Source organism: Rana temporaria, chromosome 4 (assembly GCF_905171775.1).
Source record: "Rana temporaria chromosome 4, aRanTem1.1, whole genome shotgun sequence".
In the NCBI taxonomy this organism is placed as follows: Eukaryota; Metazoa; Chordata; class Amphibia; order Anura; family Ranidae; genus Rana; species Rana temporaria.
The window spans coordinates 159784194-159800096 of NC_053492.1; the positions used below are offsets into that span (position 1 = coordinate 159784194).

At 43.9% G+C, this 15903-nt stretch overlaps 1 protein-coding gene across 1 annotated transcript in view; it reads left to right on the forward strand.

Annotated features, from left to right (window-relative positions):
• NMD3 (NMD3 ribosome export adaptor) overlaps window positions 1-15903 on the forward strand; it is a 95408-nt gene that overhangs the window by 62604 nt on the left and 16901 nt on the right. Inside the window, exon 11 of the mRNA XM_040349280.1 lies at window positions 13871-14016. Within this exon, the coding sequence (XP_040205214.1) occupies window positions 13871-14016 (146 nt within the window). The remainder of the gene's footprint in view (window positions 1-13870; window positions 14017-15903) is intronic.

Below are 15903 nucleotides of genomic sequence, written 5' to 3' on the forward strand. Positions count from 1 at the left end.
AATGCATATCTAAAGATCCGCTCATTTCGGATGGAATCCGTGCGGTCAGCAGCTGCCACACTCCAGAAGGACGACTTCATGGCGTCCATAGACATAAAGGATGCCTACCTTCATGTTCCAATTTATCAGCCACATCAAAGATATCTACGCTTCATGGTGGCTTCGCGTCACTTCCAATTCGTGGCGCTTCCCTTCGGGTTGGCTACGGCCCCCCGGGTGTTCACGAAGGTCCTAGCTCCAATCCTAGCCAAACTAAGGATCCAAGGGGTCACGATCCTAGCATACCTGGACGACCTCCTAGTCATAGATCACTCGTCTCCCGGCTTGGAGCGAGCAGTGGCCCTCACGGTCCAATACCTCGAGAGGTTCGGCTGGGTCCTAAATCGAGAAAAGTCAGCTTTCCAGCCCACAAAGCAGTTGGAATATCTCGGCATGAGATTAGACACAGAACAACAAGGAGTGTTCCTACCTCTGAGGAAGGTAAAAGCCATCAAGGAATTAATCCTACTGGTTGTAAGCAAGAAAGAACCGACTATTCGCCTATGTATGAGGTTACTAGGCAAGATGGTGGCCACATTCGAGGCGGTACCATACGCCCAGAGCCACACTCGCATCCTACAGGCAGCCATCCTGTCAGCATGGAGCAGAAGGCCACAGGCCTTGGATATCCCGTTGCCGCTCTCATCAAGAGTCCGACAAAGTCTGTGTTGGTGGTTAGACCCTCAGAATCTACTGAAGGGGAGGTCTTTCAGCCCAGTGGCTTGGAAGATAGTGACCACAGACGCCAGCCTGACGGGCTGGGGAGCAATTTTGGATGGTTGCACTCGCCAAGGTACTTGGGCAAAGCCAGAGAAGCAGTTGCCCATCAACATCTTGGAGCTCAGAGCTGCTCGACTAGCCCTCAGGGCTTGGACGTCAAAATTGCAGGGGTTCCCGGTGAGAATTCAATCAGACAATGCCACGGCCGTGGCACACATAAATCACCAAGGGGGAACCAGGAGTCAAGCCGCTCAGAGAGAGGTGAGCTTGATTCTTCTATGGGCAGAGGCTCATGTGCCCTGCATATCGGCAATATTCATTCCAGGAGTGGACAACTTTCAGGCGGACTTCTTAAGCCGCCAGACTCTATGGCCGGGGGAATGGTCTCTGCATCCACTAGTCTTTCAAGCACTCTGCCAAAGATGGGGAGTGCCGGACGTGGATATCATGGCATCGAGACTCAACAAGAAACTAGACAGGTTCATGTCCCGCTCAAGGGATCCGATGGCCTGCGGAACCGATGCGTTGGTTTGCCCTTGGCATCAGTTCAAACTTCTTTATGCGTTTCCCCCGCTCCAGTTACTACCCCGCCTGCTGCGCAGGATCCGGGTGGAGCACATACCAGTCATCCTGGTAGCTCCAGCATGGCCCAGAAGGGCATGGTACTCACTAATCTTAAGGATGGTAGTGGGAGACCCTTGGACTCTTCCTCTACGGCCAGACCTGCTATCGCAAGGTCCGATCCTCCACCCTGCCTTACGGCATCTAAATTTGACGGCCTGGAAGCTGAATCCCTGATTCTCAGGGGTAGAGGTCTGTCTCAGAAAGTAATCTCTACCCTAATCAGAGCCAGGAAACCGGTCTCTAGGGTGATTTATTACAGGGTCTGGAAGGCCTATGTAGGCTGGTGTGAGTCCAAGCGATGGCTTTCTCGCAAATTTACCATCGATAGAGTATTAAGTTTTCTCCAGCTAGGAGTGGATAAAGGATTGGCATTAAGCACAATCAAAGGACAGATTTCTGCTCTGTCAGTGTGGTTTCAGCGGCCGCTGGCCACCCACTCGCTGGTTAAGACCTTCCTTCAAGGGGTCTTACGTATTAGACCTCCAGTTAAATCCCCGCTTTGTCCGTGGGATTTAAATCTTGTTCTGTCAAGTTTACAGAAACAACCGTTTGAGCCGTTGGCTGATATTCCTTTGGTTCTACTGACAAGGAAGTTAGTATTTTTGGTTGCCATAGTTTCCGCAAGAAGAGTTTCGGAGCTGGCAGCCTTATCCTGTAAGGAACCATATCTTGTTTTTCATAAGGACAGGGTCGTTCTCCGCCCTCATCCTTCCTTCCTTCCGAAGGTCATATCCAGTTTTCATTTGAACCAGGATTTGGTATTACCATCCTTCTTCCCTAAACCTACTTCCAGAAAGGAAGGGTTGCTGCATACCTTGGATATTGTCAGGGCCATGAAGGCCTATCTTAAAGCTACAAAGAAGATCCGGAAGACAGATGTGCTGTTCATTCTACCGGATGGGCCCAAGAAGGGGCAGGCAGCTGCAAAGTCCACCATTTCTAGGTGGATTAAGCAATTAATCACTCAGGCCTACGGCTTGAAAGGGTTGCCTCCTCCAGTATCATTAAAGGCTCATTCTACTAGAGCCATGGGCGCCTCCTGGGCAGCACACCACCAGATCTCTATGGCTCAAGTTTGCAAGGCGGCAACCTGGTCTTCTGTCCACACGTTTACAAAATTCTACAAGTTGGACGTAAGAAGGAATACTGATACTGCCTTCGGGCAGGCAGTGCTGCAGGCTGCAGTTTGAGACCCTCGGATTCCGGGGGCTCCTCTTGTTCGAGTTAAATTTAAAAATTTTATTTTTCTCAACTAAGTTGGATTTATTATGATTTGAGTATATCTCTAAATTAAATCCTTTTGTCTTGGAGATGTTCTCCCTCCCCTCATTGTAAGCATTGCTTTGGGACATCCCATATAGTAATGAATGCCGCTCTGTGTCCCGTGATGTACGATAAAGAAAAAGAGATTTTTAATACAGCTTACCTGTAAAATCTTTTTCTTGGAGTACATCACGGGACACAGAGCTCCCACCCCTCTTTTTTGAGGACCATTTTGGGAGGCATACTGCTTGCTACAAAACTGAGGTACTCCTCCTATGGGAGGGGGTTATATAGGGAGGGGCATTTCCTGTTTGAGATTGCCAGTGTCTACACCTGAAGGTACTCCATATAACCCATATAGTAATGAATGCCGCTCTGTGTCCCGTGATGTACTCCAAGAAAAAGATTTTACAGGTAAGCTGTATTAAAAATCTCTTTTTCGCTAATAAGGAGGTTATAGGAGGTTTATAGATGACCTGTTTTTCATTTGGGAAGGAGATGAGCTATCATTACATGAGGAGTTAAATGATAATAAGAACATCATCAAATTAGAATATGAGTTCAGTAGTGAACATATTCACTTTCTAGATGTAGACATAATACTACAGGGGATGTCATTGGCCACTACAATTTATTTTAAACCCTCTGACAGAAATAGTTACTTACCTCTTATCCGTGGTCACCATCCCAATTGGCTTAGGAATATTCCTAAAGGCCAGTTGATGAGAGTAAAGCAGAACTGCACTACCAATGATGATTTTATTACACATTCGTGAGTAATTAAAGAGAGATTCATGCAGAAAGGTTATAAAGAACCAGATTTAGATCAGATTATAAGTGTATTGGTTGACACCCCAAGGGATATGCGTCTGGCAGATAGAAGTCACCCTACTAACCCTATACAGGAATGGGGTTTTATATCCAATTTTCATACGCAAAATAAGGATATGGAAAAAATCTTTAAAAAGCATTGGCACGTATTGTGTTTAGATAAAGTTTTACATAATTCATTCCCGACACTTTCACCATTTATCTATCGGAAAGCGCCCAATTTCGGAGATAAAGTGGTACAGAAGGTATTGGATCTTTCTGAGCGAAGGAGTATGTGTTGGCAATTGAAGGGTTTTTACTCATGTAGAAAGTGCAGCTCTTGTTTAGTGGTTAAAAACCCCATTAGGGGGTTAACAGAATTCGTATCCTCAGGCAATAATAACCCTTGTAACATCTCTGAGTTTATCACATGTAATTCCACTCATGTGGTATATGTGTTAGTGTCCTTGTAATCTTATGTATGTGGGCAGTACTAAAAGAAAGTTAAAAATTAGGATTGCTGAACATAATATAATATAGAAATCGGTTTTAGATACCACAATGTGTCCTTGCACTTTAAGAAATTTCATAATCAGGAACCCTCCTGTTTAACATTTTGGGGAGTTGACTGTGTACTTCCCAACTGGAGAGGTTTAAATTTGGTGCATGAAATATCCAAGCGAGAGACACGCTGGATATTTCACATGGGTACATTAGTGCCCAAGGGGTATGAACGTCGAATTAGACGTGAACTGTTTTATTACTAATTACTAATATTTGCTGCTACACTATAAGGAAATTGGTTGCTATGTTAAATTGTTGAAAGACGCACATGGTATGGCAGGAGGGATATGCATAAGTTATGGTGTTAATCTCACTTTATTTAATTTAGTCTGTATTTTATTGTATTTTACTTTATTTTTATTTTATTATTCACTCATTGTTGATTACCATACAATTTCTGGTTGTTGGTATTTATGTATTTCGTTAATATTTGATATCCCATTCAGTCAGTTTTGTATAATATGCAAATTAGATTAAAAGTTATGAGCTTAGATTTTGCCGAGTTAACATTATGAGAATGTGCTGACTGCAGTTCTAAGTGGCTCCAATAGGGGGCATGTAAAGGTATAACTGCTGTTTAGTCATATATGAGTCAATAGGAGATATCAGGGCCGATGTCCACCTCTCTCTTAGTTGATTGGCTATGCGTAAAGCCCCATATAAACATGACAGTGAACGCTACTAAACCACGGCCACAGATGATGTTGATGACCGACGAAACGCGTCTGGGTTGGTTGTAGTAGCTGTCAGTTAGGTGACGTCATTACGCAGATCGCGATACACAGAAGTGTTTTTGGTGGTTTGGCTGGACTACGGAGGCACGGAAACATTGCCCTGATATGCTCCCGCTGCACCAACGTGATGTGATGTATTGCCTTTGAATTTTTTAGATATTGTAAGTGCAATTTTAAAGGGGAGAGGTTTTAAATAAAACGTTTATACGGTATTGTGGCTTTTTTACCTCTATATCTGAGCACCAGTCGCTGGATGGGTTTATGTACCCTTTTGAATCTGAAGAAGTGGAGAGGCATTTTTGAGTTCATACAACGCTGTGTATATACAGTACCTTTTTGGTAAGAGCAATTTCATCAGGGGTGTATTTAGACCCCGATTTATCTTCACAAGTGGTGGTTCTGGTGGAGGAGGATGAGCATTTCAAGCTGTTGAGATCTCTTTTTTGCTTTTCTTTGAACACGGACTCTTGTTTCTACTGTTTCTTACCTGTTAATGATCTTCACCGTCTTCACTTTTTCAGATATAGTGTTCATTAGAAAATATATATATATATATATATATATATATATATATATATATGTTTTTAGGTAGCGCCGCCTTGATATGTAATGTGGTGTTAATGCATTGTATGTTTTATTGCTATAAATTTGCCTATCAGTAGATGGGATACGGTGGCAGCTTTTTATGATCACTGTTTTTTTATATTGTTTTTTATATTGTCCTATGTCCAATGGGAATTGATTATAGTCCCTCTGTGTATTTTCATTTAGTTTCTCTCCTCTCTTCCACAAGCACTTTCTTTTCAATTAGTTTTTATTGGTTCATAAAAAAGAGTGACAATACAAAAATTGCAATTCTCTATACAGACGTATACAGTTTTTCAACATTCGTCAATGCAGAACCAACGGATATTTGCGTAGAATTAGTAGAGGAGATAATACAAAACGAGAAACTTAGCATTAAGATATTGCCCGTAGGGTCACGCCTGTCTCCAAGGAGTAATAAGTAAATGAGGAAGCACGCCCTACCGCTAAATGTGGGCGTTACCTCCCCTCTGGACATTCCCAAGTTGGGAGGTGGCATGACCCCCAAGATTACTATAGATCTTACCACCATAACACTTATCCGGTGATCTAAATTATACCACACGTAGTATGGTAATGGATATTAACCCAGAATGTAGGTTGCTTATAAATATAGCACCCGAGAAATGAACCAGGGTTATAATCAACAAATCAAAGGGGTACAAAGGGAAAACAAACAAAGAATGAGGGGGAAGGAAGAGAAAAGGAGGAGAATAGGGAAAAAGGAAGACTACTAAGGGAAGTAGAAAGAGGGAGAGGAAGAAGAGAAAAGTGATTGCCTCAAGAGTGATACTAGAGTAAATAGCTAGTGATCGTTTTGCCTGCCTGCCAGCATATATGTGTCAGTAAACTTTATACCTAATTGCCTAGTTAATCTGAAATTTAGATGTCCATGGATCCCAATGGTCACGAAATTTTGCTATTGAATGTGATTGGGCCGCAAAATGCTTTTCATATGAGTACTGTTCCTGCACCCGTTGGATAACTTCACTGATATTAGGAACTAAGGTGGACCTCCATTTAGAAGTGATCGTAAGCCTTGCTGCAATGATAACATGGCTTATGATGCTTCTAAGTTGTGTAGGGATAGTCTGGATGTTGAGAAAGAGTAGCGCTAATTGAGGGGAAGGTTTAAGAAAAAATCCTGTTATTGAAGAGATCAGTTTAAAAACTTCACGCCAAAAACTGCGAATGGATTTGCACTCCCAGAGAATATGTAATATATTCCCTCTTACTCCGCATAATCTCCAGCATTCACTGGTCTCTGAGGAAAATATCAGAGACATCCTCACCGGAGTCAGGTAAGACCTGTGGAGCGTCTTTAACATTAGATCCCAGTGGTTGGAGCAATGAGAGACTTTATAACAATTGGCTATTGCCCTTTTCCATTCTTCTATGGAATGGACAGAGCCCAGATCCCTTTCCCAGTTCAACATGTGGGAAGATTTGCTAAATCTAGAATTGTTTTGTAGTAAGTTATAAAACCAAGACAAACCTTTAGGCTTCCCGTGATTAGACCTGAGGTATTCCCATACTTCATTATGTAAAGAAAAAGTCTTATCTGGATAACTAGAGCGAAAGTAATGAATCTGTGTTTTAGAGAACTGATGTGTATCTGGATCCCTTGCTAGCAAGTCCTCGTAAGTGAGTATTCCTTTTTTTAGCCACTGATCTACTCTAACGTTGGGAATCAGGTATTCGTACACCTGTAGACTAGACAAGGGACAGTGTTGTAAAGACTCCCGGGGGGCTGTGAGATGGAGTTTTTTCCAAGCGGAAAGCGTCGCCTCAATAGAGGGGAGCTTAGGACAAATTAAAGGAGCTTCGATCAGGTTTGCTATAAGGAGGGATGGAAGATCTCTATTAGATACTACTGATCTCTCTATGTGTACCCAAAGTTTGGGAGACTGTTGGTCAAACCAGGCTTTACTCTGGTCTAGTATCGCCGCTTTGTAATAGTTTCTCACATTTGGGAATCCTGCCCCGCCATTTTTTCTATGTTTCTGTATTGTTACATAAGGGATCTTAGCCATTTTCCGGTTCCATATAAACTGTCTAAAGAGTTTGTCTATAAGTGCAAAGAAAGATTCAGGAAGACATACAGGGATAGTACGAAAGTAGTAGATCAGTTTTGGGAGTACCACCATTTTTAGTGCGGCAATCTTCCCTAACCACGATAGTTCGTAAGAGGCAATGTGCTGTAGATCGTTCCTCACTGTGTGGATTAAGCTAGGGAAGTTTGCCTCATATGTATACGAGGATGGAAAGGATAAACGGACACCCAGATAGATCGCCTTGGACATCCATTGGAATTTGTATCTACTTTTCAGGAAAGATATTTGTCTCTGTGATAGATTTACAGGCAACAGGCATGACTTTACTACATTCAACTTATAATATGAGACATTGCTATACCTTGTCAATATGTCAAATACGCCCTCCAGGGAAGAAGCCGGGTCGGTAAGAGTTAAAACTACGTCATCGGCAAAAAGACCGATTTTGTGGGTGGTTTTCCCTATCTTAAAACCCGAAATCGAGTCATCAGTCCTAATGGCTTCCGCCAGGGGCTCCATCATAAGGGTAAAGATGATAGGGGATAGAGGGCACCCCTGGCGGGTACCGTTCGTAATGTAAAACTTATCTGAAAGAGCAGTTGAGGTGAAAACTTTCGCCGATGGGTTGGAATATAAGGCTAGTATTGCCGATAGGATATGTCCCTGAAGGCCAAATTTTAGCAGCGTAGCACGAAGGTATCCCCAGTGGACCCTATCAAAAGCCTTTTCGGCGTCGAGTGCTAGAATAGCTGCGGGGATTTTTTTGCTTTCAGCTATGTGAAGTAGGTTAAACAGCCTCCTAGTGCCGTCAGGCGCCTGTCTTCCCTTGACAAAGCCCACCTGGTCCGCTTTGACCAAGGAGGGAGTTATTTTAGCTAACCTGTTGGCCAGGATTTTGGCGTAGATCTTTAGATCCGTGTTAAGGAGGGAGATGGGCCTAAAATTCTGGGGTGAGTCCGGCTTCTTCCCCGGTTTGGGCAGAGTCACGATTACAGCTTGTAACATTTCCTCTGGGAAGGAGGCTAGGGATGAGACCTTGCTGAACAACCTCTCCATATATGGGACAAGTAGGTGGGAAAATGCTCTATAATATTCGGATGAAAAGCCATCCTCCCCTGGGGATTTATTTTTTGGGAGGGAATTGATGGTGTCCAGAATTTCTTTTTGGGAGAATTGCGAATTTAACATGGCTAAGTCTTCTTCCGTCAGTGAAGGTAGTGACACTGTAGATAGGAAGGAGTCAATGGAGTAAGGAGTCGGTTGTGGGGTGTCGCTGTCTAAGTGGAGATTATACAGGTCACGGTAATATTTCATGAAAGAGTTGGCTATTTTATTGGGGTGATGTTCAAGTATGTTGGTGTGGGGGTCCCTGATGGAAGTCAGGTTGGATTTCTGTTGTCGCCTAGATATGTAACTAGCCAAAAGTTTACCCGCTTTATTACCGTGTACATAAAATTGAGCCTTGAGTCTCTTTAAGCAATTTTGGTGGCCAGATAAGAGGGTTAAGCGTACTTTCTGTCTACATTCTATTAGGTCAGATTCTATTGCAGGGGAAGGGGTCGACTTATGAAGGTCCTCTAAGGATTTTAGGTCCCTGAGGAGGCTGTTCAGCACTGCCCCCCTACGTTTTTTCTCCCGAGCTGCCGCTTGGATAAGCAGTCCCCTGCTAAAGGCCTTATGTGAGCACCATAACATAGAAACATCTATACCATCAGTATCATTAAATTCAAAAAATTCAGATAATTGAGAATCAAGAGAGGAAATAATAGAAGGATTAGTTAGAAGTTCAGTATTGTTTCTCCAAAGGTACGTGGGGGGAACTTGAGAGTTATTCTGTACTACTAAAGAGATCGGGGCGTGGTCTGACCACGTAATGGAGTGGATTTTGGCTAATTGTGCTTTATGTAAAAGCGGTAAATCCGTGAGGATGAGATCAATCCTAGAGTATATGCGGTGAGGGGAAGAAAAATAGGTATAGTCTCTTTCTGTCGAGTTGAGGCATCTCCAAGGGTCATAAAGGTTGTGCTCTGATAGTAACGGTTGCAGTTCTTTTCTAGAAGAGGGCTTCGTGCCAGAGCTGTCCAAGTGCTTATCAACAATGCAATTAAAGTCTCCGCATACCAACAGAGAGCCCTTCTTGATTTTATCAACTTTTTTTAGCAGTGATTTGAGAAAAGAGAGGGGTCTGCGGTTAGGGGCATATACGTTCACCAAGGTATATGTGGAGTTGTTTAATTCGCATATCAGGATGATATACCTGCCATTCGGGTCTGTAAACACTTCATGTAGCTGGAAAGTAATAGATTGCTTAATTGCAATTAACACTCCCCTTTTTTTAACTGCTGCTGTTGCCTGAAAGATGTGAGGGAAGGCCCTGTGGGTGCATTTCGGTTGTTTTGCAGTCATAAAGTGGGTTTCCTGTGCACATAGAATTTCCCCTTTAAGTTTGATAGCCTCCCTCCACATAGCACTTCGTTTATACGGACTATTTAGCCCATGCACGTTCATGGATACTATAGACAAAGACATATCAAAGGTGTAATTCTAGATTTTTCATTGCTGCTGATAAATAGTTCTTCCATGTGTAGTACTAAAAAGTTACCTGTAGATGGTGCTATCGAGGTGGAGATGGGTGTCCATATCTCAACATTAATGCGAACGGCTGGATACATACGAAGTAGGAGAATTGCGTAGCAGGCAGGTATGGTATCATATTCTTCAGGCAATATGTTGAATAGAAAAAAGAGAGAAGGGGGGGAGAGAAAAACAGACCAAACAAAAAAATAAAAGAGCAAAAATGTCAAACAACACATAAAAATGTGAAGACTTTCACAGAGTGCGAGTGTCCCTCGCATTTCTCATGGGGGGGTATGAGCTCCCAACAGAACCAAACATAGGGAGAAAAAAAAGATGACTACAGTTGTCATCTTAAACCAGCCTCGGGTGAGGTGTGGAAGAAGAAAGCATTCAATGCTAAAATACAATGCATTTCAAGTGGTGCTCCAGTCAGGGGATAACCGAGCATGTGTGGTTTTGGGAAGAGAAGTAGGAGCTTCTGCTGGAAGAAGGTTCCATTTTTTGGCTAGTTCCAGTCCCTCATCAATATTTCTTATAGCAAAGGTGCGGTTATCTCTTGTGATCAGCAGCTTAGTGGGGAAGCCCCATGAGTATGTGATCTTGTTATTTTGCAGGATCTTAGTAATGGAGGTCAAATTTTTGCGTGCCATCATGGTGAATTGTGATAAATCCGAATAGATTGAAATGTCCGAGTATGGAGCAGGGAGGGGATGGTTTTTCCTCGCAAAGCGCATTAAATCATCTTTAATATGGAAAAAATGAATGCGGGCAATGACATCCCTGGGGACTTTCTCAGGCAGAAATTTAGGTTTGGGGAGGCGGTGTGCTCTGTCTACAATGATCTCAGTTCCAGGGGCATCAGGCAAAATGGCCGCTATGAATTCTTGCACATATTGCCTTAGGTCTGATGGTGGTACTGACTCCTCTACCCCCCGCAATTTTATATTGTTCCTTCTGGACCTATCTTCCAAGTCCGCCAATTTTTCACGCATGGCCTGGATATCCCCCTCTGCCTCATAATGTGCCTCTACCAAGTCATTGTGAGCTATGGTAAAATCTCCCATTTTATCCTCCACGTGGCTTATCCTGTCTCCAATGGCTGACACCTCATGCTTCAGCTGCGATACACACTGCATCATGTCTCTATGCATAGACCCCCTAAGGGTTACCAGCATGTCCTTCATAACTGTGTCACTAAGCGGGACCCCAGAAGTAGGGAACTCGTGGATCTGTTCCACAAAATCTCTTGTGCTGTTTTGGGAGTTGCAGGTGTCATCTTGCTCACCTGCATATCTGTGTTCCTCCGATCTCCTCAAAGCAGATTTCTGCGGGCTGTTCAGTGGGGACGGGGTCGGCGTGGAGCCCCCGCTTCCCCCCCCTGTTCGCTGGGATGGAGAACCGCTCGTCAGGTGCGATGGGCTATGCTGGCGTCCGCCGCCGTCGGAGCCGCGCTGCGAGGCCGAGGCCCCGGCGCCATCTTGCGGCCTAGGTGTGCTCGCTGCGGGGTAGAAGTCTGTAAGCTTTCTGGGCTTCCTATCTTGCTTCCGCTTCCCCATCGTTGCTCCTTCTCCCCCTGGGACGTCTGCGGAGGTCAGGTAGAAAAAAACTGGCTGGTTTAAGCTCTGGATGTCGCTGGATGGAGGTTCTGTGGACGGAGCTCTCCTCTCACACAGCCATCCGCTCCGGCTGCTGGCCACGCCCCCCCTCCACAAGCACTTTCATTTTAGGAAGAGCTAGTCATTTTGTTTGTAACTATAATGCCTGCCTGTAAATAAGCCTTCGAAGTGCTACTTCTACAACAAGACAAGCAGCAACAATAACAGATTGGCTTGGGATGAAGGGGCATCGGGTTTACAATCACATTGTAGTTTTTAAATGGTCTAGTTTGTGACTTCTTTCTTGAATACATAAAGCCAGGCCTCGACAAAATCCGGGCGCCTGATCACAATTGCGACAAGAAATTGTGACCTGGCGCCTGGAGAAGCTTAAGCCTGCAGAAGGCCGCAAAGCCGCGGCCTAAATTACCAGGGCGTGTTCGTGGCGTGCCCGCCGGTAATTGAGCCCGCGGCTTTGCGGCCTTCACAGAAGGAAGCTGAGGCCTGCAGAAGGCCGCAAAGTTGCGGCCTCAATCGGTAATTGATCTGGCGCCATCTTGTGGTGGCCATTGGCATTACAGGTTACATTACATTACATTACAAGTAGCAAAATGGCAGTTTTAATGTGTTTTTCACTGCCATCTCCTTCCCTCTAGTTAGAACCCCCAAACATTATATATATATATATATATATTTTTCTAACACCCTAGAGAATAAAATGGCGGTCGTTGCAATACTTTCTGTCACACCGTATTTGTGCAGCGGTCTTACAAGTGCACTTTTTTTGGGAACAAATACACTTTTTTTTAATAAAAAAATAAGACAGTCAAGTGAGCCCAATTTATTTTTATATTGTGAAAGATAATGTTACGCCGAGTAAAATGATACCCAACATGTCACGCTTCAAAATTGCGTCCGCTCGTGGAATGGCAACAAACCTTTACCCTTTAAAATCTCCATAGGCAACGTTTAAAAAAATTCTACAGGTTACATGTTTTGAGTTAGAGGAGGTCTATAGCTAGAATTATTTCTCTCGCTCCGCCAATCGCGGCCATATCTCACATGTGTGGTTTGAACACCGTTTACATATGCGGGCGCTACTCACGTGAGCTCGGCAGGACGGGTGCGTTTCTGGCTCCTGCAAAGCAGTACTTTGCAGGCGCTTTTATCGCCTTTTCGGCCACTAGCGGGGGATAAAAGGTGTCCCGCTAGCGTCCGCAAAGCGCTGGTAAAGCGCTGCTAATACGGCACTTAACAGCAGACTCCATGCTGCCCCAGTGTTGAAAGTGCCCTTAGGGCCCTTTCACACAGGGCGGATCAGTAATGATCCGCCTCCGTGTGTCCGTAAGCTCAGCTCCGTATATCCCCGCTGAGCCGGCGGCTGACAGGGCGGTCTCCGCACACTGTGCAGGGACCTCCCTGTCTTTTCTTCGCTCTCCCCTATGGGGGGATCGGATGAACACGGACCGTGTGTCCGTGTTCTTCCGATCCGCAGACGGAAGAAAAAATAGGGTTTTCTTCCGTCCGCAAAATCGGATCTTTGCTGAGGCAGATGATTACAGGTGTCAGCTGATGTTGATCCGCTGACACCCTCAATCACATAAGGACCAATGTATGTCCCTTTTTCATCCGCAAACGGATGGATGAAAAAGCGGACATACGATCCGCACGTCTGAAAGGGGCCTTAGACTTGAAAACCCAACTTTTCATTGTCCTAATGAAAAGCATAAGTGGCTTTACCTCTTGCCTGAAAGCGAACCTTCTCTAGCTTAATTTTTTTCAAATTCAGGATGAAGTCCAAGCAAATTTCAGGGTCAGTTTCCATGGAACATACAACCTTTTGATTTTTAGTGCTTTCATGTTTATCAAAGCTGATGGGAAATGTGAGCACATATTTAAGTTTGTTAGTGATTCTCCTAAGGTCATTTTGATGTGACTGTGCATGTTTTTCCATATTTTTGTTGTATTCAATAGAAAGAATTGTAGATTACCCAGTAGAAGCTGCTGTCATTGGGTCCATATTTTGTTTGCTGCTACACAGCTGTTCAGATAGCATAACATCCACATAAAGACTGCATTACTTTCAATGACTCATAGACTTGTATTGTGTAAGAAGGAGCAGTAAAATGCAACTGCAGAGCAGAAACAGTGCTTGTAATTTTAATGAGCAAACATGGATGGCTACCACCATATCAACGTGTGTGTATATAAACACATTAACACATACTGATAAGATTTAAATCAAGATGATCTCTTCTCTCCTATATGTATATAACGAAAAAAAAAATGTTTTTCTCCCTCATAGTTGCAGAAGTTGATGGGAACACATATTGGCGACATCCGTTTAACAGCTTGTTTCATCCTAAACAACTAGAGGAGTTCATTGTGATGGATGTAGATCTTATCAGAGACCAAAAACAAGGAGCAGGCGCTGGAATAAGATCAAATAAGGTATGGCTCCACTTCTGTCTTTTTCCCAGCCGATCACCCTGTTTATGTGAACCGTGTTATGCCAGTGGATCTCAACCACTAGGCTCTTCCTCCCTCCTGCCATTATGAACACTCAACGCTTACTGTTAGAAATTACAGCTTAAAAAGCAATTCCAGACAGTGCTATCTTATACATCAGTGGTCATCAACCCTGTCCTGCAGGGCCCACTAACAGGCCAGGTTTGCGAGATAACTGAAATACATCACAGCTGATATCATTTGCTCCTCGGTGATTGCAGTATTCTAGACTGCATCTCCCCAAGGTAATACATAAAACCTGGCCTGTTAGTGGGCCCTGCAGGACAGGGTTGATGACCACTGTTAAACATGGTTACATTGTTCCTGCTTAACCAGTGTAACTATGTAGCTATATACCATACCTGGTCAATCCCCCCTGGAAGCTGGAAATCAGAGAAATAGACACAGCTACTTCAGTGATCTCCACTTTCTGGGTCCTGCAATGAGTGGCTGCACTTTTGCTTACTTTAACACAGGGGGTCAGCCTCTTGACATGAGTGGTTTTCAGAGAATTCTTTGCATTTTCTGAATAAAGCTTTCTCTGATGGATGACCTTGTCCAATCGGAGAACACTTTTCATTCAGAAAATGCATGGGACCCAGAAGCAAGTGGCGTAGTGGCGTCTACTTCACTGATTTCCAGCTTCCAGGGGCATTGGTCAGGTATGGTATGAACCTAGTTAGGTTGGTGCAAGCTAGACCAATGTAACAATGTATAATAAAGTCATACCTGAAATTCTTCTTTAAATGTATGAAATACAGTCACTGACCACTTTATTAGGTACACCTGTTTAAATTGCTTGATTAACACAAATTGCTAACCAGCCAATCACATGGCATGAACTCAATGCTTTTAGACATCTAGACGTGGTGAAAACGACTTGAAGTTCAAACGGAGCATCAGAATGGGAAAGAAAGGGGATTTAAGTGACTTTAAACGTGGTATGGTTGTTGGTGCCAGATGGACTGGTCTGAGTGTTCCAAAAACTGCTGATCTTCTGGGATTTTTCATGCACAACCATCTCTAGGGTTTACAGACAATGGTCCAAAAAAGAGAAACTATCCAGTGAGCAACAGTTGTGTAGATGAAAATGCCTGGTTGATGCAGAGGATAAAGGGCACACTGGTTGGAGATGATGGAAAGGCAACAGTAACTTAAATAACCACTGGTTACAACCAAGGTGTGCGAATATCTCCAACGCACAACATATCAAACCTTGAAGCAGATGGGCTACAGCAGCAAAATCCTGCACCAAGTGCCACTCCGGTAAGCTAATGAATCTCAGTTGCAGCTGCGACATTCAGATGGTGGGAACAGAATTTGATGTAAACAACATGAAATCATGGATCCATCCTGTCTTGTATCATTGGTTCAGGCTGCTGGTGATGGGGGATATTTTCTTGGCACACTTTGGGCCCCTTAGTACCAATTGAACATTGTTTAAATGCCACGGCCTACCGAGTACTGTTGCTGACCATGTCCATCCCTTTATGACTACAGTGTCCCCATCTTCTGGTGGCTACTTCCAGCAGGATAATGCACCATGTCACAAATCTCATATCATGTCACCACTGGTTTCTTTAACATGACAATGAGGTCACTGTACTTTATTGGCCTCCACAGTCACCAGATCTTAATCCAATAGAGCACCTTTGGGATGTGGTGGAATGGAAGATTGGCATCATGGAAGTGCAGCCAACAAATCTGCAGAAACTGTGTGATGCTATCATGTCAATATGGACCAAAATCTCTAAGGAATGTTTCCAACACCTTATTGAATCTATGCCATGAAGAATTGAGGCAGTTCTGAAGGAAAAGTGGGTCCAACCC